The sequence below is a fragment of the Typopeltis vanoorti genome, chromosome 23, assembly GCF_054136105.1.
Source record: "Typopeltis vanoorti isolate ZY-2024b chromosome 23, IOZ_Tvanoo_1.0, whole genome shotgun sequence".
Classification (NCBI taxonomy): Eukaryota; Metazoa; Arthropoda; class Arachnida; order Uropygi; family Thelyphonidae; genus Typopeltis; species Typopeltis vanoorti.
In genome coordinates this window covers 26,510,130-26,525,902 of record NC_143571.1, presented here as the reverse complement: position 1 = coordinate 26,525,902, position 15,773 = coordinate 26,510,130, and the positions used below count along the sequence as shown (strand labels likewise).

General features: G+C 34.4%; 1 protein-coding gene across 1 annotated transcript in view; it reads right to left on the bottom strand.

The window, feature by feature from the left end:
- Positions 1-3,630: 3,630 nt before the first annotated feature.
- Positions 3,631-15,773, bottom strand: part of LOC150093705 (NADH dehydrogenase [ubiquinone] 1 beta subcomplex subunit 2, mitochondrial-like) — a 33,084-nt gene continuing 20,941 nt past the window's right edge. Inside the window, exon 3 of the mRNA XM_090413192.1 lies at positions 3,631-3,817. Within this exon, the coding sequence (XP_090269318.1) occupies positions 3,743-3,817 (75 nt within the window). The 3' untranslated portion in view covers positions 3,631-3,742. The remainder of the gene's footprint in view (positions 3,818-15,773) is intronic.

The window sequence follows — 15,773 nt, the reverse complement described above, 5'->3', positions numbered from 1 at the left end:
GTCAGAAACAACTAGGGAAAAGTGGAACACCACCAGAACTGGTAACTAAATGTAATAAATTTAGTTTAATCCATCATCCAAGTGTGAGCAAACAAAGTTTGCGCCTGAAAGTATCTTCAGGACTGAGGTAAGGTGGTACAACACCAGGGAAACTCCTTGCATAGGTGGAGCAAGCTAACATCACTCCTATCTCAGTATCTCCCCTTAATGCAAAATACATCTCCTTGTAGATATGTCTAATGTTATGCATTAAGGGAAGGGCCACTACCCAGACTAGTGAGGTCTCTTCAGTAGGAGCCAGGCCCAAGTGGAGATACCAACCAGAAGCATTAGCAAGGTCATCTCTACCTATAGGAGTTGCCAAAGGTGGTGTACCACCTTACCTCAGTCCTGAAGATACTTTCAGGTGCAAACTTTTTTTGCTCACACTTAGATAATGGATTAAACTAAATTTATTATAATCTAACCAAGTGAAAAATAAACTTTCAACATAGTAACTAAATGGTAAATATCCCTGAAAGCATAAAGACAATGGTTATCATTAGTAGATATGTTAGAAGTTTAACTTGAATAAAAAAAAATAACTGCTGCGAGTTAGATGGAAGCAGAAAGACAAATGTCCACACAAATATTGTGAACTGAAATACAAGTCTGTTCAAAAAGCATCTTTCCAACAACCTGTAATAAATGTGTGCTCTCCACTAAAGGATTATCACTCATTTAGTGGAGAGCACACATTTAGGTATGAAATTGTTAATGCCAGTATTTTGTATTGGTTCGCAGGGCATCTTCGCAAGTACAAAGTAATACACTGAATATATGCACAGGAGGGCATTTGTACTAGTAAGACAGCAAACACATACTGAATATAAAAAAGTCAGATCCTATGCTAATTAGTACCTTCTATCAATGTAGTGATAGATCTTGTTGAAGGTGTTAAGATCATGGTCTCCCAAATTTTTGGTAATACGAGGCACTCAAATTTATATGTAGAGAATGTTGTAGTGATACAGTGAGTTCTAAAAAGTCTCAGATTTATTATTATTATTATTACTTGACACCTCCAGGAGTCCCAGACTCATCGAGGGAGGGTACTTGCTCTACAACTCTCCGTCTCCACCACTCATCTAACTACACCAATGCCACCTACTGCCCACCACCGCTAGTCTTTTCATAGACAATCACAACCATCTATGCGCATGGCAGGATTCAAAGTTGCAGCCTTTTGGCTGGAGAGCAGATACACTAACCACTTGGCCAACCAGGCCATCATGGTCTGCCAACTAGGAACAGCTAAGAGACACAGATGCTGTGTCTCTTAGCATTTGAGTGAATACCACATGTAAAACTATTACACAAGTTGCAGTAAATGGGAATAGATGTGAAACTGGTGACATGGATAGCAGATACACCAGAGTAGCATATGGCAGAGCTGAATCTAGGAGAATGAAGGTGACTAGTGGAGTGTTTCAAGACTGTACTAAAAACATTACCATTTCATTTGCATATTGATGATATAGGAAATGATGTCGGAGGGAGTTTCAGCTGTAAAAGTTTGATTGATGTGGCTAAGGATTTGAGGTGATGGCGGGTAGAGTTGAATTCCAAAGGGCATATTGCAAAAGTTGGAAAAATAGCTCAAAGGATTACTTAGATGCTGAAAAATGCACTAACAAGCAAAGAGGGAGATTATTATACTTCTTTATAAGGCTATGATTCACCTGCATCTTGATACTGTGCACAAATTTGGTCAGCTGGCATTCTTGAAGGCAATTCAAAGATGAGTGAACAATCTGGTGACAGGTTTGTGGTATGCTCCACATGAGGACATGTTGAACGTGTGTGTGTGTATGTTACAAAGTTTAGTTGACAGGTGGAAAAGAGGAAGGACATGAGAGAAACTTATAAGATATTAAAAGGGTTCTATAAGCTTAACACAAAAGAAATTTTCAATACATGGCTAATGGAGAAAGAACTGGGGGGGGGGGAGTATCACCACCAGAAGAGTGTGTAAAATCATGGTTAATAAAGGAGTTCAGACTATATTTTTTGCTTGGAGAGTGGTGAATGAGTGGAATGGATTGCCTGAGATAGCTGTGAGTGTCTGACACTAAAATATTTAAGGAGAAGTATGATAAGTATTGTTTAAATAATGGTTACTGTGGGTCTCCTGCGATGTCTTCCGACTCCATGGAGATGCTCATATAATAATATAAAAATTGATTCTGACATCCATTTATTTGTGGTTTTATCAATTATCTGAGTGCTGTTCCCTGCTTCACATCTTAAGTCTAAAAATCAATAATTATAATATTACTTCACACTATTTCACTTAAACAGAATGGGAAAGGAAAGATTAGCAAAACAAGTGTTCTCTGTCAGGTTGGCAGGAAAAAGATCCAGAGGAAGACCAAGATATAGGTGGATTGATATAGTAAAAAGTACCTTGAGTAGATGATTTGAGAATACACACTACACATCACATACAACCTATGACTGAGCATCTGCAATGATCACCAATACATGATACCCGTGATCTCCTCTGGTCTTGCTCAGGCAAACGAAATAGTGCTTGGGCAGACCAAGCGCTACTTCGTTCACCTTGTGTTCACAGCAGCTATGATTCCCAAGAGCTATAGGATATTCCCACTTTATGCAACCACTAATTCATAAGTAGTATAAAAATAGAAGACATGACACAACATAAATAAAAAAATGAATTTTAATTAGGAAAAGATGTTTGGAAAATTTTCTAGTGTTTTTTTTTCTTTGGTGGGTGCTAGGACCCCCCCCCCCTGGGTGTACCACTGTGTTGGAGTCTTGACAAGTAATAGATTGATTTGGAGGAAAATTGTAGATAGGAAGTTAGTAATGATGCAAGTTTTTCATGTAGTACTATCATATCCTGTACACCCCTGGAGGGTACATATCAGGAATTTGATGACTATTTCACCTCAGAACTCCCCATCCTGACACCCAATTATTTAAAACATGGATCAAGTAACACTATATCAGCTAACACCTTTTATTCCATTTTAGTGAGTAGACGAGACTGTTTTAGCCCAATCTAACTTTTGGAAACTGAGTGGGCAGTTCAATTTCCATTAGTAGCTAATCAGAGATAGCTGGCCCAATACTATCACTAATTTTAAGTGAAGAGATGGCTAACAAGTGCCATCTCATGGTCCCTAAGAGAATATTTTTAATGTCTGAAATACCATGGGTTCTTTAGTCGATTTTCTTGAGTTTATATGGCAAAAAAACCCGCTTGCCTGTGCCAGAGATTGACTAACTGAAGAACCAGTCGAAGAAAGCATTACAAAAAGTTACTCTAGTGAACAACTAGAATCGAACTCAGATCATTCTTTGGGTGACCTAGCACTGAGAAGTGCAAATAGCATTTCCACTGAGCCTACATAGGCTCTAACTATATATTTAAATATTTAAAAACAGAATTAGGATGGATGCACAAGATTAAACAAAGGAAAGCGAGAATAAATGTAATTTTTTGTTATAAAAAATTCCATTCCTGAATTTTCATCATGATATTTACTGTATAAAGATAATGACACAAACTTTCAATATCTAAGCATTTTAAAACTTCTAGCCAGACAAAAATAATCAACTCAATTCTGAGAGATTTATGTTTTTATTTACAGAATTTCTACAAAGTCAAACTGAGGTATTCGTGCTACATCAAGTTTTAATATAGTGTTTCTATATCTAAAATTACACATCACGATCAATCTTCTTCATCTGGAGGAATTCCCAATTCTTCATTTGTCCATAAAGAGGGATCTGGACGTATATATTCTCCCTGTTAAAAAAACAAACAAAAGTTACACTTCCAATAGCACAATTTTTAATCATTTTTATACGCTGAATGGCAGTGGTATTCTTAGTAATAAATAACAACACTGCTGTTGTGCAGCAAGCAGATTTTTTTATATATATATATATGGGCTTTATTATAGCCAGTTCTGTAGCAGAGATGTTCCATTATTTCTTGAAATATATATATATATATATGAATTAAACAAAAATGAATTTATCATAAAATAATTATAAACTATAAGCTGGAGATTTCAGCAAAATCTTAATAGCATGTGCTAAATAGGTATTGATAATTATCTAGATCAGTGTTTCTCAAAGTGTGGTACGCGGACCTCCCCCCTGGGGGGTTCCGCGAAAGGTCTTCAGGGGGTCCGTGACAATTTTCGGCTATGCATCATTAACGCATGGAATAAAATTTAAGTTTGAGATCCTATTGCATCACTGAATAAGGTACAGAAACATCTGCAGGCTGTGTAATATGTTTCTCAACAAACAGTGCAATTAGAGACAACTGGATAAAAACGGCACTAACTAATGAATCTCACCCTCCCACATAAAATGCTGTATAGTAGACAATCAAAACCATATGGTGCACCGGCAACATATGGTTTTGTTTGAGTGAATGTGTTTCAGATATTATATAAGGAATTCGGTTGAAGAAATTAGCATTTCAACTGAACTGTCGGCTTGCCTTTGTCAATTAGTAGTGCGATCTTTTGTTAATACCGCACCAATCATACGAACGTCTTCATAGCTGCTTTATCTCTACTGGCCTACCATTGCTGTCTGTTTAGAGTTCTGCTTTCACTAGCCATTTGTTGAAGGACTGTTTGTTAAATACGGTAATTTTTTTTAGCTTTCAAAATCTTAAGTATGGATCACTGGTTAAAGAGTGGATTTTTAAAATATGCAAAAGAGAGGAACATAGTAGATACAAGTAGCTGTCAGCAACAAGAAAATGTTGATATTGTATCTGGATCAAGTGAAATTGATAAGTGTGTGTCGTCTGACATCTCTAAAGAACCAACTAGGAAGAAGATGAGAAAACTTTGGAAGTACGATATAAATTACTTGAAATGTGGATTTTCATGGACGGGAAATGAATAGAAACCTATTCCATTATGTGTAATTTGCGGTGAAACTTTAAAAAATGAAAGCATGAAACCATGTAATTTAAATGCCATTTTGAATCGAAACATAATGAATGCAAGGACAAACCTGTCGAATTTTTTCAAAATAAACTAAAAAATTTAAAAGAATCTCAAAAAGTAATGTCGATCATGTCAGGAGGTTAAAACATGAAGGCTTTTAGAAGCTTCATATCGTGTGTTGCTATTAATAGCAGAAACAATTGGTGAAACTTTGGTCACGCCTGCAGCAAAAATAATAGCGGAAATTAAGATCGGAGATAATGCAAAAAGATCTTTTGATCAGATTTGCCTTTCAAATAGTACCGTTCATCGAAGAATCACTGAAATGGCTGAAAATATAAAACAAACATTGTTATCCGATATACGTAAGAGTCGTTATTATGCGTTGCAGGTAGATGAATCCACCGACATTACAAATTTTGCAAATCTTCTAGTGTTCGTTAGGTATGAAAAAAATCAAAAAATTCATGACGACCTTTTATATTGCCAATCCTTGCCAGAACATACAACAGCAGAAGAAATATTCAACAGTATAAATACCTTTATGTATCAAAACAAGCTTGATTGGAAAAGTTGTGTTGGAATAAGCACGGACAGAGCGAAATCCATGGTTGGATCTAAAAAAGGGCTTGTTTCAAGGATTCAAGCTGTTGCACCAAATGCAAAGTCGACACACTGCTGCATACACAGGGAGGCTTTGGCTACACATATGATGTCTACAGACCTAAGAAAAGTTCTTGATGAAGCTGTAAAAATCATAAATTATATTAAAGGCATCCTCTAAATGCCAGACTTTTCTCTCAACTTTGCAAAGAAATGGGAAGCAACTATACACAACTTCTTTTCGTGGAAAAGTCTCATTTATTTATTTGAACTTCGGAATGAACAACTCATTTATTTGAACTTCGGAATGAACTACAAGTTTTTCTTGATGAAAAGTTTGAATTGAAAAAGTATTTACATAATTGGAAATGGCTCAGTCAATTAGCATGCCTGGCAGATATATTTACTGTATTAAATAGTCTTAATTTATCTTTACAAGGCAAGGAAATTTCTATATTTCATGTCCAAGATAAAGTGAACGCCACGTTGGCAAAAGCAGGCTGGTAATGGAGAATTTGACGCGTTTTCATCGCTTCATGAATTGCTCGCAAGTTCAAATGAACAAATTGATGATGATGTGAAAATTACTATCATGCAGCATTTAAAAAGCTTACAAATGAATCTAGAAAAGTATTTCCCTGAATTGGACATTAATATTGAGTGGATAACATACCCTTTCAATAAAAACAAATTTATGCCAAAGGGTCTATTGTCTATCGAAGAACAACTTTTAGAACTAGCTTCTGATGGTTTCCTAAAAAACAAATTTATGCCAAAGGGTCTATCGAAGAACAACTTTTAGAACTAGCTTCTGATGGTTTCCTAAAAAATAAATACAGCGAGAATACATTATCATCATTTTGGCTACAAATACAGAATGAATTTCCTGAATTAACAGATAAAGCTCTAAGGTTCATTTTTCTATTTCCAAGTTCATATCTGTGCGAAGGTGGATTTTCGGCCGCTGTATATATTAAGACGAAGAAGAGGAATTGCATTATAGATGTCAAACCGCATCTGAGATTGAAATTAACAACTATAGAGCCAAATTTTGCTGAAATTTTATCTCACTAAGCAATTTCACTCCTCTCATTGATGATAAATTATTTCAAGTAAGTAAAACTTTATAGTATCTTTATAAAGTTTGTTCTATTAAAAATACATCATATTTTTTGTTTACATAAACATATAAATTCAAATAAAATAGATATTTAACTTTTTAATATTTTAAATTAATTTATTTATTTTTTAATTAATTAATTAGGGGTACTTGGTAATAATGAAAATTTAAGAAGGGGTCCGCAGATATCTGAAGTTTGAGAAACACTGATCTAGATGTAAGAGTAAGACGGATAGGAAATGGACTGACAGGAAATAGTGTAGCAGGAGTCTTCTAGGAGCCAGTAAGTTAAGTACCCAAGGATTTAGTGTTAAGGCACTTATTATTGTTATATATTCATAAATGAATTGGGCACCCATTACTCCATTGACCTCAGTGGCTTATGGTGGTGGGGAGGAAGTGACTACTTCAAAGCTACATTCCTGATTTACATGGGCAGAGATGAAATTCTTATTAATGTTTAATGATACAGAATTACTGATGGCCTGAGCCTCTGAAGCTCAGTCAGTATAGACAAAGAGCTTTGGTCGGAAAGAACCAAGTTCAATTTCAATGTGAGGAACTTTTATCTGGTCTCTTTCAACTAAAGGTGAGTTAGCTGGTCTCATATGGAGGTAGAGGGTTTTTTCACCCAGAAACTCGGGTTTTTCGTCTCTCAGCACAGGCAAACTGGCCCTATGAACACACAAATCTACAGTCATAAAAATACATTACTTAATCCCTCATTAGGACTCAACCTATCCTAAGGGATGGGGTAGGAAAGGGGGAACCCCATACGAAATAAATAACGATGGCCGAATCAGTATTTAAATTAAGGAATGAGTTTGTTATTAACAAATTAGGACTAAGGTCCTGGAGTACTATAGTGCTAATTATTATGGCCTGTTAAAACAAAAAAATTACATGGTTCAAATATGTACCAACTTCCACATTCCTGAGATTTTAGGCCATCATTATTGTTGAGTTAGGTTGGCTGATCAGAATTTCAGTTTTTTTTTTTTTTTTTTTTTTTTTTTTTTTTTTTTAAATTCACATTCCCAGTAGGTTTTGCTGTGAAGAACAGGTATCTTTCCAGTCAGTTCTATGAGTATCCAGGGCATGATTAGAAAGGCCAAATTTACCACAGTGATTAAAACTTAATGTGTCAATGACACATTAAGTTCTAATCACTATGGTAAATTTTTAATTTGTTTTAATTTGTGTTCCTTCTTTCTGGATAGAGAGAGAGAGAGAGAGAGAGAGAGAGAGGAATTGTACATCCAGTTTTTCGTATATACGACAACTTACAGGTGCACTGCAGGTTGCCCACTGGAGTAAGGAATCCTTGGAGGAGTTGAATAAGTTCTTTAATTTTGTGGAAAGTTTAAAGTTGTATTAGGGTTGCATTTGTGTAGTATTCTATTTTTTCTAATAATCTTTTAACCTCCCAACCGACTAGGATGTCTATAGATGTCCAGCTAAATCTGGATACGATTCAGACCACCTGTTGAAAGAACATCGATAAGAAGTGCAATTTGGCCATCATGTCGTTTAGAAGGTGTGAAAATCCCTCACACTGAAGAGAACACTTAATCAGATTATCTCATGTTCATAGCTGTGTTTCAGTTGCCTATAACAAGAAACGCAGTTTCTTGTTCTATGCTGGGTAACTGGATCTTACTTATATTGGATAGACTAAAAATATAGAAATTATTTTTATTTTCTCTTTTTATTGTACAATACAATTTTAATGCCTGGACAAAATAAAGATCCTTGCATAGTTTCTTCACTTAAATATTGCCTTACCTTGGAGAACCAATTTTATTTAAAATTTTTTTGTGCTAATTTTTTCTAATCGCTTACTCAACAAAACATTTTCTTTGTTCTCAAAGAAATGAATTCACGATAATTATTTAAAAAAAAACCACTGCCAACATTTCAGATTATGTTATTTTTATTTTTGTTCAAAATCATATTTCAAAGAACACTTCACAAGTTTCCTGAAGGATGCGCTTGGGTGACTTTGCTTTATAGATAATAACATAAAATTCTTTAATCATATAACTAAATTTTTTTCTTTATATTGTAACCTACTGTTCTTTGCACTCTCACCTTCTTGGTTTCTCTGTATAATTGGTCATTACAAAATGACCAATTACATAGACCCTCCCCCCCCACTGCATCACTATCACACGCCGAAAACTGTTATGAGACATAGTTGCAGTTTTTATTTAATTCATTGTTTTTCTCTAGTAATTGTTCCACATAACTTTAATTTTTCGATACAGAAACTAGGTGGTGATTATTATAAATCAGAAAATATACATATTATTTCCTGGTTATTATAAATCAGGAAATTATGTGATATTGGGTAAATAGGGGAAATTAATATTTAAAATCACTGTCATTCTACAAATGCAATATCAGAATAACGTTTCGAATTTCTGCCTGTAAAATATTCAGATATTGCATGAGTCTCTTTAGTGTGCTGCATACTGGGCATGTTTTATTGCTGTTTCTTAGTGGGAGTCAATAATCTTCGTTAGCTTACAGCTTATTACTGGGCAGAAAGGAATATTAGCAAGTATACCCAAGACACAAGATTTATATATATAAGTTTTGTAATAAAAATTTCCGTTACAATGAAGTTCGACAGAATCAACAATATTGTTACCTTATTTCTTTTTCTTATGTGGGGAAAAAAAAACGGTAAAATGTCACTCTTATAATTATATCGGATGTGATAATGGCAAAAATAGTAAGAAAAAAATCATTTGCACTTTCTTTTCAAAACACAAAGAAAGAACATTGTAAATTCACCCAATGAAAAAGAAAATACTACATACTTTTCTTTTGTTATTTGATTTTTTTTCTTGTAGTACAAAGAAGAAATCACTGCATATAACATGGGAGAATGCTAGAGAGCAAAAATCTGTAAATTGATTATATTATAACTAATATAGAAATCATGTCAGAAAAAATTATTTATGTAAGAGTTCTAACATCAGTTGATATAATGACATTTTCTTCTAGTTTAGAATCTTTGCTACTATTTTATGCTAAGGTCTATAACCCCCCCCCCCCAAAAGAAGATTATATACACATATGCAGGGCGTGCCAAGAGTATTTGCCACCCGGGTGCAAACTTTTATCAGCCACCCCTTGAAAAAATAACTAAAAGAAATTGCATGTAGCATTTACTACAATAAATAAAATAACAATTTATGCTAACCAAAAGTTATATGTCTTATTTATTAAAAACACAGAATACATAGTTTCGTATAGTTATTATTAACATTTTTTCAAAAAACAAACAAAAAAAACAACAATTATTTCTTAATATAAACAAAGGTTAATTGCACATGCCCTTGATGTGATTATTTTGTAGCAAAATCATTTATTATATCCTCCATATCTAAATTAGTAGCAATTTGATGTTCTATGCTAATAAGACTTAAATTGTTGAGCCTATCCTTTGTCATTGTACTATGGAGATGATTTTTTATAATTTTCAGCTTTGAAAAGGATCTTTTGCCAGTTGCAACAGTCACATGTATTGTTAAATAAATTCTTAATATTGATAAATTGGGGAAAACACTAAGATCATTCAAAAATATATACTCAAGTAACCGAAAATGTGTTCTTATTCGGATTAAGATAGATTAAAATATTTTCTATTTCCTTGCATAATTCCAAGGAGTTTATATCAGAATCTTTACCATCTGTCAAGTTTATCTCCAAATCTTTACAATATTTTAATTTTTCTTTTTTCTCCATTGGTTTTAATAAATAAATGTCATTTAAAAATTCAAAAACATCATTATGTTCTTACAATAATGTAATCTTTCATCGAGTTTTGAAATAGCTATCAATTATAGCTAAATAAAAATTGACTGCAATTTTGTTCTTGCAATTCAATAACTTCATCTTCACTTTCATACGAGAATAATCTTTTTGTTTTCCGAGGTCTGACTATTGGCATACAAGGAAAAATTGGATCACAATCCACTGTATTTGCAATTTTGGTTGCTTCCCCCTAACATATTTTTGAATGCCTCATTTGTTCTACAATCCTTTAAATAATTTTTTAGGTCTATCAACATTTTCATTATTGTAGACATAATTACGTCCAGTTTTTGCATCAAATTACTTATGATATTAATTTTCGATAAGAGTTGATGCCACATAACAAGAGAACATATGAATTTGAAAGATTTAATTTTTCAAAACCAAATTTACATTGGTTATACATTCTTACTAAATAACTTAAGGAAATTACAATGTACAATAGAATATACATCAAAATAAATTTTAATACACTTCCAATATTTCGGCAACGTTACGTTGCCATTATCACAGGAACTTAAATACAAGACACGTGCATGCAAGCACAACACACAGTAAATGAGGAACGAAGCAGGAAGCTATTCTTTCTCCTAAAAGTCATGATGGTGCCCCCTCAGGACTTTTAGGAGAATACCAACATTGCCCCATTGATGCGGGCAATGTTGGTATTCTTGGCCAATTGGGCTGAAGGTCTTCTGATGTAGGTTTCCCAAATTTGGGGCAGTCTCATGCGCCCAAATTTGTTTAGGTTTGGATTGTTTCTTAGGGCTGAGGCTGATTCCATGAATAGCCTTTTGTATTTGAAATTGCTACGGTGTATTATCGTGCCTTTCTTCCACCGTATTCTATGGCAGGTATCCAGAGCATGGTCTGCAAGACCGAGTGGCTGTATTGGTGAAACCGAATGTAGTCCTTGTGTTCTGAAATTCTGATATTAGCTGTCCTGCCTGTTTGGCCAAAGTAGGACAGCTTACAGCTGCAAGGGACTTGGTATATACCAGGTAAGTCTAGGGGGGGGGGGAGGTTGGTCTTTAGTGGAGCAGATAAGGTTTTTTATAAGGTCTGTAACAAGAAGTTAAGTCATGTTTTTTAGGATTTTTGTAATTTTTTTGAAGGTGTCTTGGATATAGGGAATGCTCCAATTGCCAACTGTTATGTGGAAGCTTTTGAGCAACATGCTCTAGATTCCTTTGCTTTAAAACTTCAAGTTTCACTCAGGCATGTTGACAGTATTTTTGTTATCTGACTTCTGGCTCCAGGGCCACCAAATATCAGTCACCAAAATAACACAAATGCACACAATTCACTAATGAAATTGAAAGTCGGAACACAATTCATTTCTGGATATACTTGTTGCATCTTCTATCAGATAATCTATCCTTCATTGTTTCCATAACCCTAAACATATACACCCAACACAAAAATTAGGTATTAATATGCACTCAAAAACAGAGCTATAAATATTTGCTCCAACAAGCAAGCCTTTAATCATGGATTACAAATTATCAGCAAGTTGCAGGTGCAGTGAATATGAATATAGTACAGGGTAGGCCAATGACTACAGCAATTATCAATAAAAATAATATATAATTAATAATCATCAGTTAAAATTCTTAACAAGACTGCACCTCAAAATAAAATGGATTACAATAAAATTTTAGCTATTCCATACATTAAAGGATTATCATAAAAATAAACAGAATAATGCATATACAACCTTAATGCTACCTTTAAACCTCTTGCAAAATTAAAGAACTTATTCAGCTTCTCCTAAGGATCCCATTCCTTCACTGGTCTACCTTGCAACGTAACATATTCATTGCACCTGTAACTTGCCACCTATAAGCAAAACCAGATGACCAATTCCTCTCAAGGAAGGAACAAAGCACGTTAAATTTAATAACTATAAATCTGGTCTATGTGAACATGCCTGGATACTCAACACAAAACTGACTGGAAAGGCACCTGTTCCTTACATTACAGTGAAGTCTGCTATGAGTGCAAATTTATAGAAACCTGTGAAATTCTAACTAACCACACCCTAATCTCAACAATAACAATGATCTAAAAATCTCAAGAATATGAATTTGTCCTGACTGGCTATGATGTAGTACTCTAGGACCTTAGTCATAATTTGTTAATAACAAGCCTCAGCCCTTATTTTAAGTACTAATTAGGCTAATTAATTTTAAGTACACATCAGACTAGGGAGGATGGTTAACCAAATTAGTGTTACTCTGGCATACTGTTTAGATTGCAACGCAATTTGTTTCTCACTCTATATATATGTGTGTGTGTATATTCCAGCTGTTCCCAACTTATTTTAATCGCAGAACCCTTTTCACCTTGATAATAAATTTTTGGAACCCTGTCAATTTTTACTGATAAATATCACAACAAATTAATAATGGAAAAGCAAATATTATTAATTCAAACTGGTAATTCATGTGAAGAATTACACTTCTTTTCTTTTGATATTCTTTCAAAATTTGGTTTAATTGTGGACAGCTGAATTCTAATATCAGGAGTAGCATCCAGCTTACTTCTGTATTTTGTTTTTGTCGCAGTGTAGAGTGAAAATCCTCTTTCACACAAATACAGTAAAACTTGTTCAATGGAGAACATGAATAAGGCAGAAACTTGCTCAATGTGAACAAATTATATAGTCCCAGCCAGAAGAATAGGCATTACAGTGTTATTTATTTTGTATAATGTGGAATCTGCCCAACAAGGAAACGGAAAGCAATATTTGAAGAATTTATTAAAAATTACTTGTATAAAGCGGAAAGTGTTTTAAAAATACGCCTATATTTATTAGATTTTGGCACTTGTGTTGCTTTTACTGTTTCGTTTGAGAATTAATGTTGGTCAGTTTCTGGTAAGTCCAAACATTTTAGTAACCCGAATTTCAACAAACCGATCAGTTTTTTTACATCATGGCTAAATCGTATGTGGCATTGCTGCTAAATGAAAAAGTCAAAGTCATTGAAGCTAAAGAAAAGGATGAACTCTCAGTATGGGAAATAATGATGCAGTTTAAGTGTGGCAAAACGCAAGTACACAACACACTTAATCTGGTCCAATGGTCCAAAGTGAAGCTCTCACAGTAGCCAAATCTCTCGGGAATGATCAGTTTAAGGCATCTACAGGATCGTTGGATGTTTTAAGAAAAGGCACAATATCGTGTAAAACAAAATCTGTGGGGAATCTAAAGATGTGGATGAAATTGTAGTGAATTAGTGGAAACCAAACTACTAGAATTGATTTCACCATATGAACCTAAAAACATTTATGATGCAGAAGAAACAGGATTGTTTTTTTTTGGGCATTACCAACAAAATCACTCACGGTTAAGGGAGAAAAGTGTACCGGGGAAAAATGTCCAAAGAAAGACTTACAGTGTTATTGTGTGGGAATATGAAACTTTCTGTTACATTTTCTGTCTGTTTTTCACCATCGGTATTTATAAAGATAATAGCATGATGCAAAAGCCATGTGCCTAGGAAACTTTGCTGTTACATTTCGTGCCATATCATATCATATCTGCTATTACATTAACTATATTGGCACATGGACTGTAACAGCATGTTATAGCGGCTTTAAATTCAAAAGCCTCTCGTGATTGGAAAAGCACCAAAACCAAGATGTTTCAAGAACCTGAAAATTAGTAATTTACTAGGGATTTGGAGAAACAATAAAAAAAGCTTGGATGACTGCAGCTACAATGGAAGAGTAGTTAAACATGTTTAATGCAAAAATTAAGAAGGAAAATAGAAATGTCATCCTTTTTCTTGACAATGCTACCTGCCACCCAAAGGTAATACTTTCAAACGTGAAAATCGCCTGGTTCCCAGAAAATGCAACAAGTGTATTACAGCCCATGGATATGGGTGTTATTTACACATTCAAATCGCACTACAGAAGATTTCTGATGAATTCTTTGATTTCAAATGTAGAAGAAGCTGATAGCTCTCACACATTAGCAAGATCTGTATCAGTTCTAGATGCTGTGAATTGGATCAGGTTGGCAGTGAAGAAAATTAAAGCAGAAACAGTAAAAAAAATTTTTGCTAAAGCTGGGTTTGGGGAAAGTGATGTGGTAGATAATTTGGAGGAAGCGAGTGAAAACATTGCTACAATATCCAATCTCTGCTGAGGAAAAGAACTTTGTTCGGAGTGATGACATCTAGCCACACATTACTGCTACAGCTCTACTAGCAGTAAGAAATATACAAAATGAAGATGTGGACGATGAGGAGGAGGAAGAAGCATCCAGAGAACAGGATATTTCAATGAAAATTCGTACACACGAACAGGCCCTTCATTGCATCAGTGAAGTAATGCAGTTTGCAATTGATTCAAACTCTTCCAGCCTTCTTCAACTATTGTATACAGTTAAGGACTGCATTAAAAAAAAACATGATCACAAAAAAGTGGAAACAAGTTTCTTTGTTGAATCTCTGGAAGAAATCTCAATGTGTTGTATATTGGAAAAATGTAATGTGCAGTTTAATAGAGCATTAATACTTTAATAATGTGTTATTATTACTATTATTTTAATAACATAGGTCTACAAGTCTACTTACAAGAGCCAGCACTGCTGATTTTCACTCATAAACAGGTATGTACCATGTAATATGATTTTAATGGATTTTACATTTTTTTGCAATTTTGTATAATGTGGAAACTTGGCCAATGTGGAAAATATATATTCGGTCCCTTGCGATTCTGCTTTGAACAAGTTACTGTATTATTATTACACGACACCTCCAGGAAGTCCAAAGACTCATTGAGGGAGGGCACCTACTCTACAACTCTCTGTCTCCACTCTCCGTCATCATCTACACCACTGTTTCTCAAAGTGTGGTACGCGTATCCCCGGGGGTATGCAAAAGGTCTTCAGGGGGTACGTGGCAATTTTCGGCTATGCATCATCAACGCATGGAATCATTATTAAGAAAAAAAGAATTATTTTAAATATACATATTTCTCAATAAACTATATATTATGTATGAATTCTCCTACTGAAATTACGAGTTACTATCGCCATGATGTTCAAGTCCTGCCGATAGTAACTCATTCCCGGCGGTAAACAACATACCCTCCCCAACACATCACTATACTGAAGACGCAAAAAAAATAAGTAGTTTTATTGTATCACTAAATAAGGTACAGAGACACTTGCAGTCTGTGTAATATATTTCTCAACAAATAATGCAATTAGAGACAACTGGGATAAA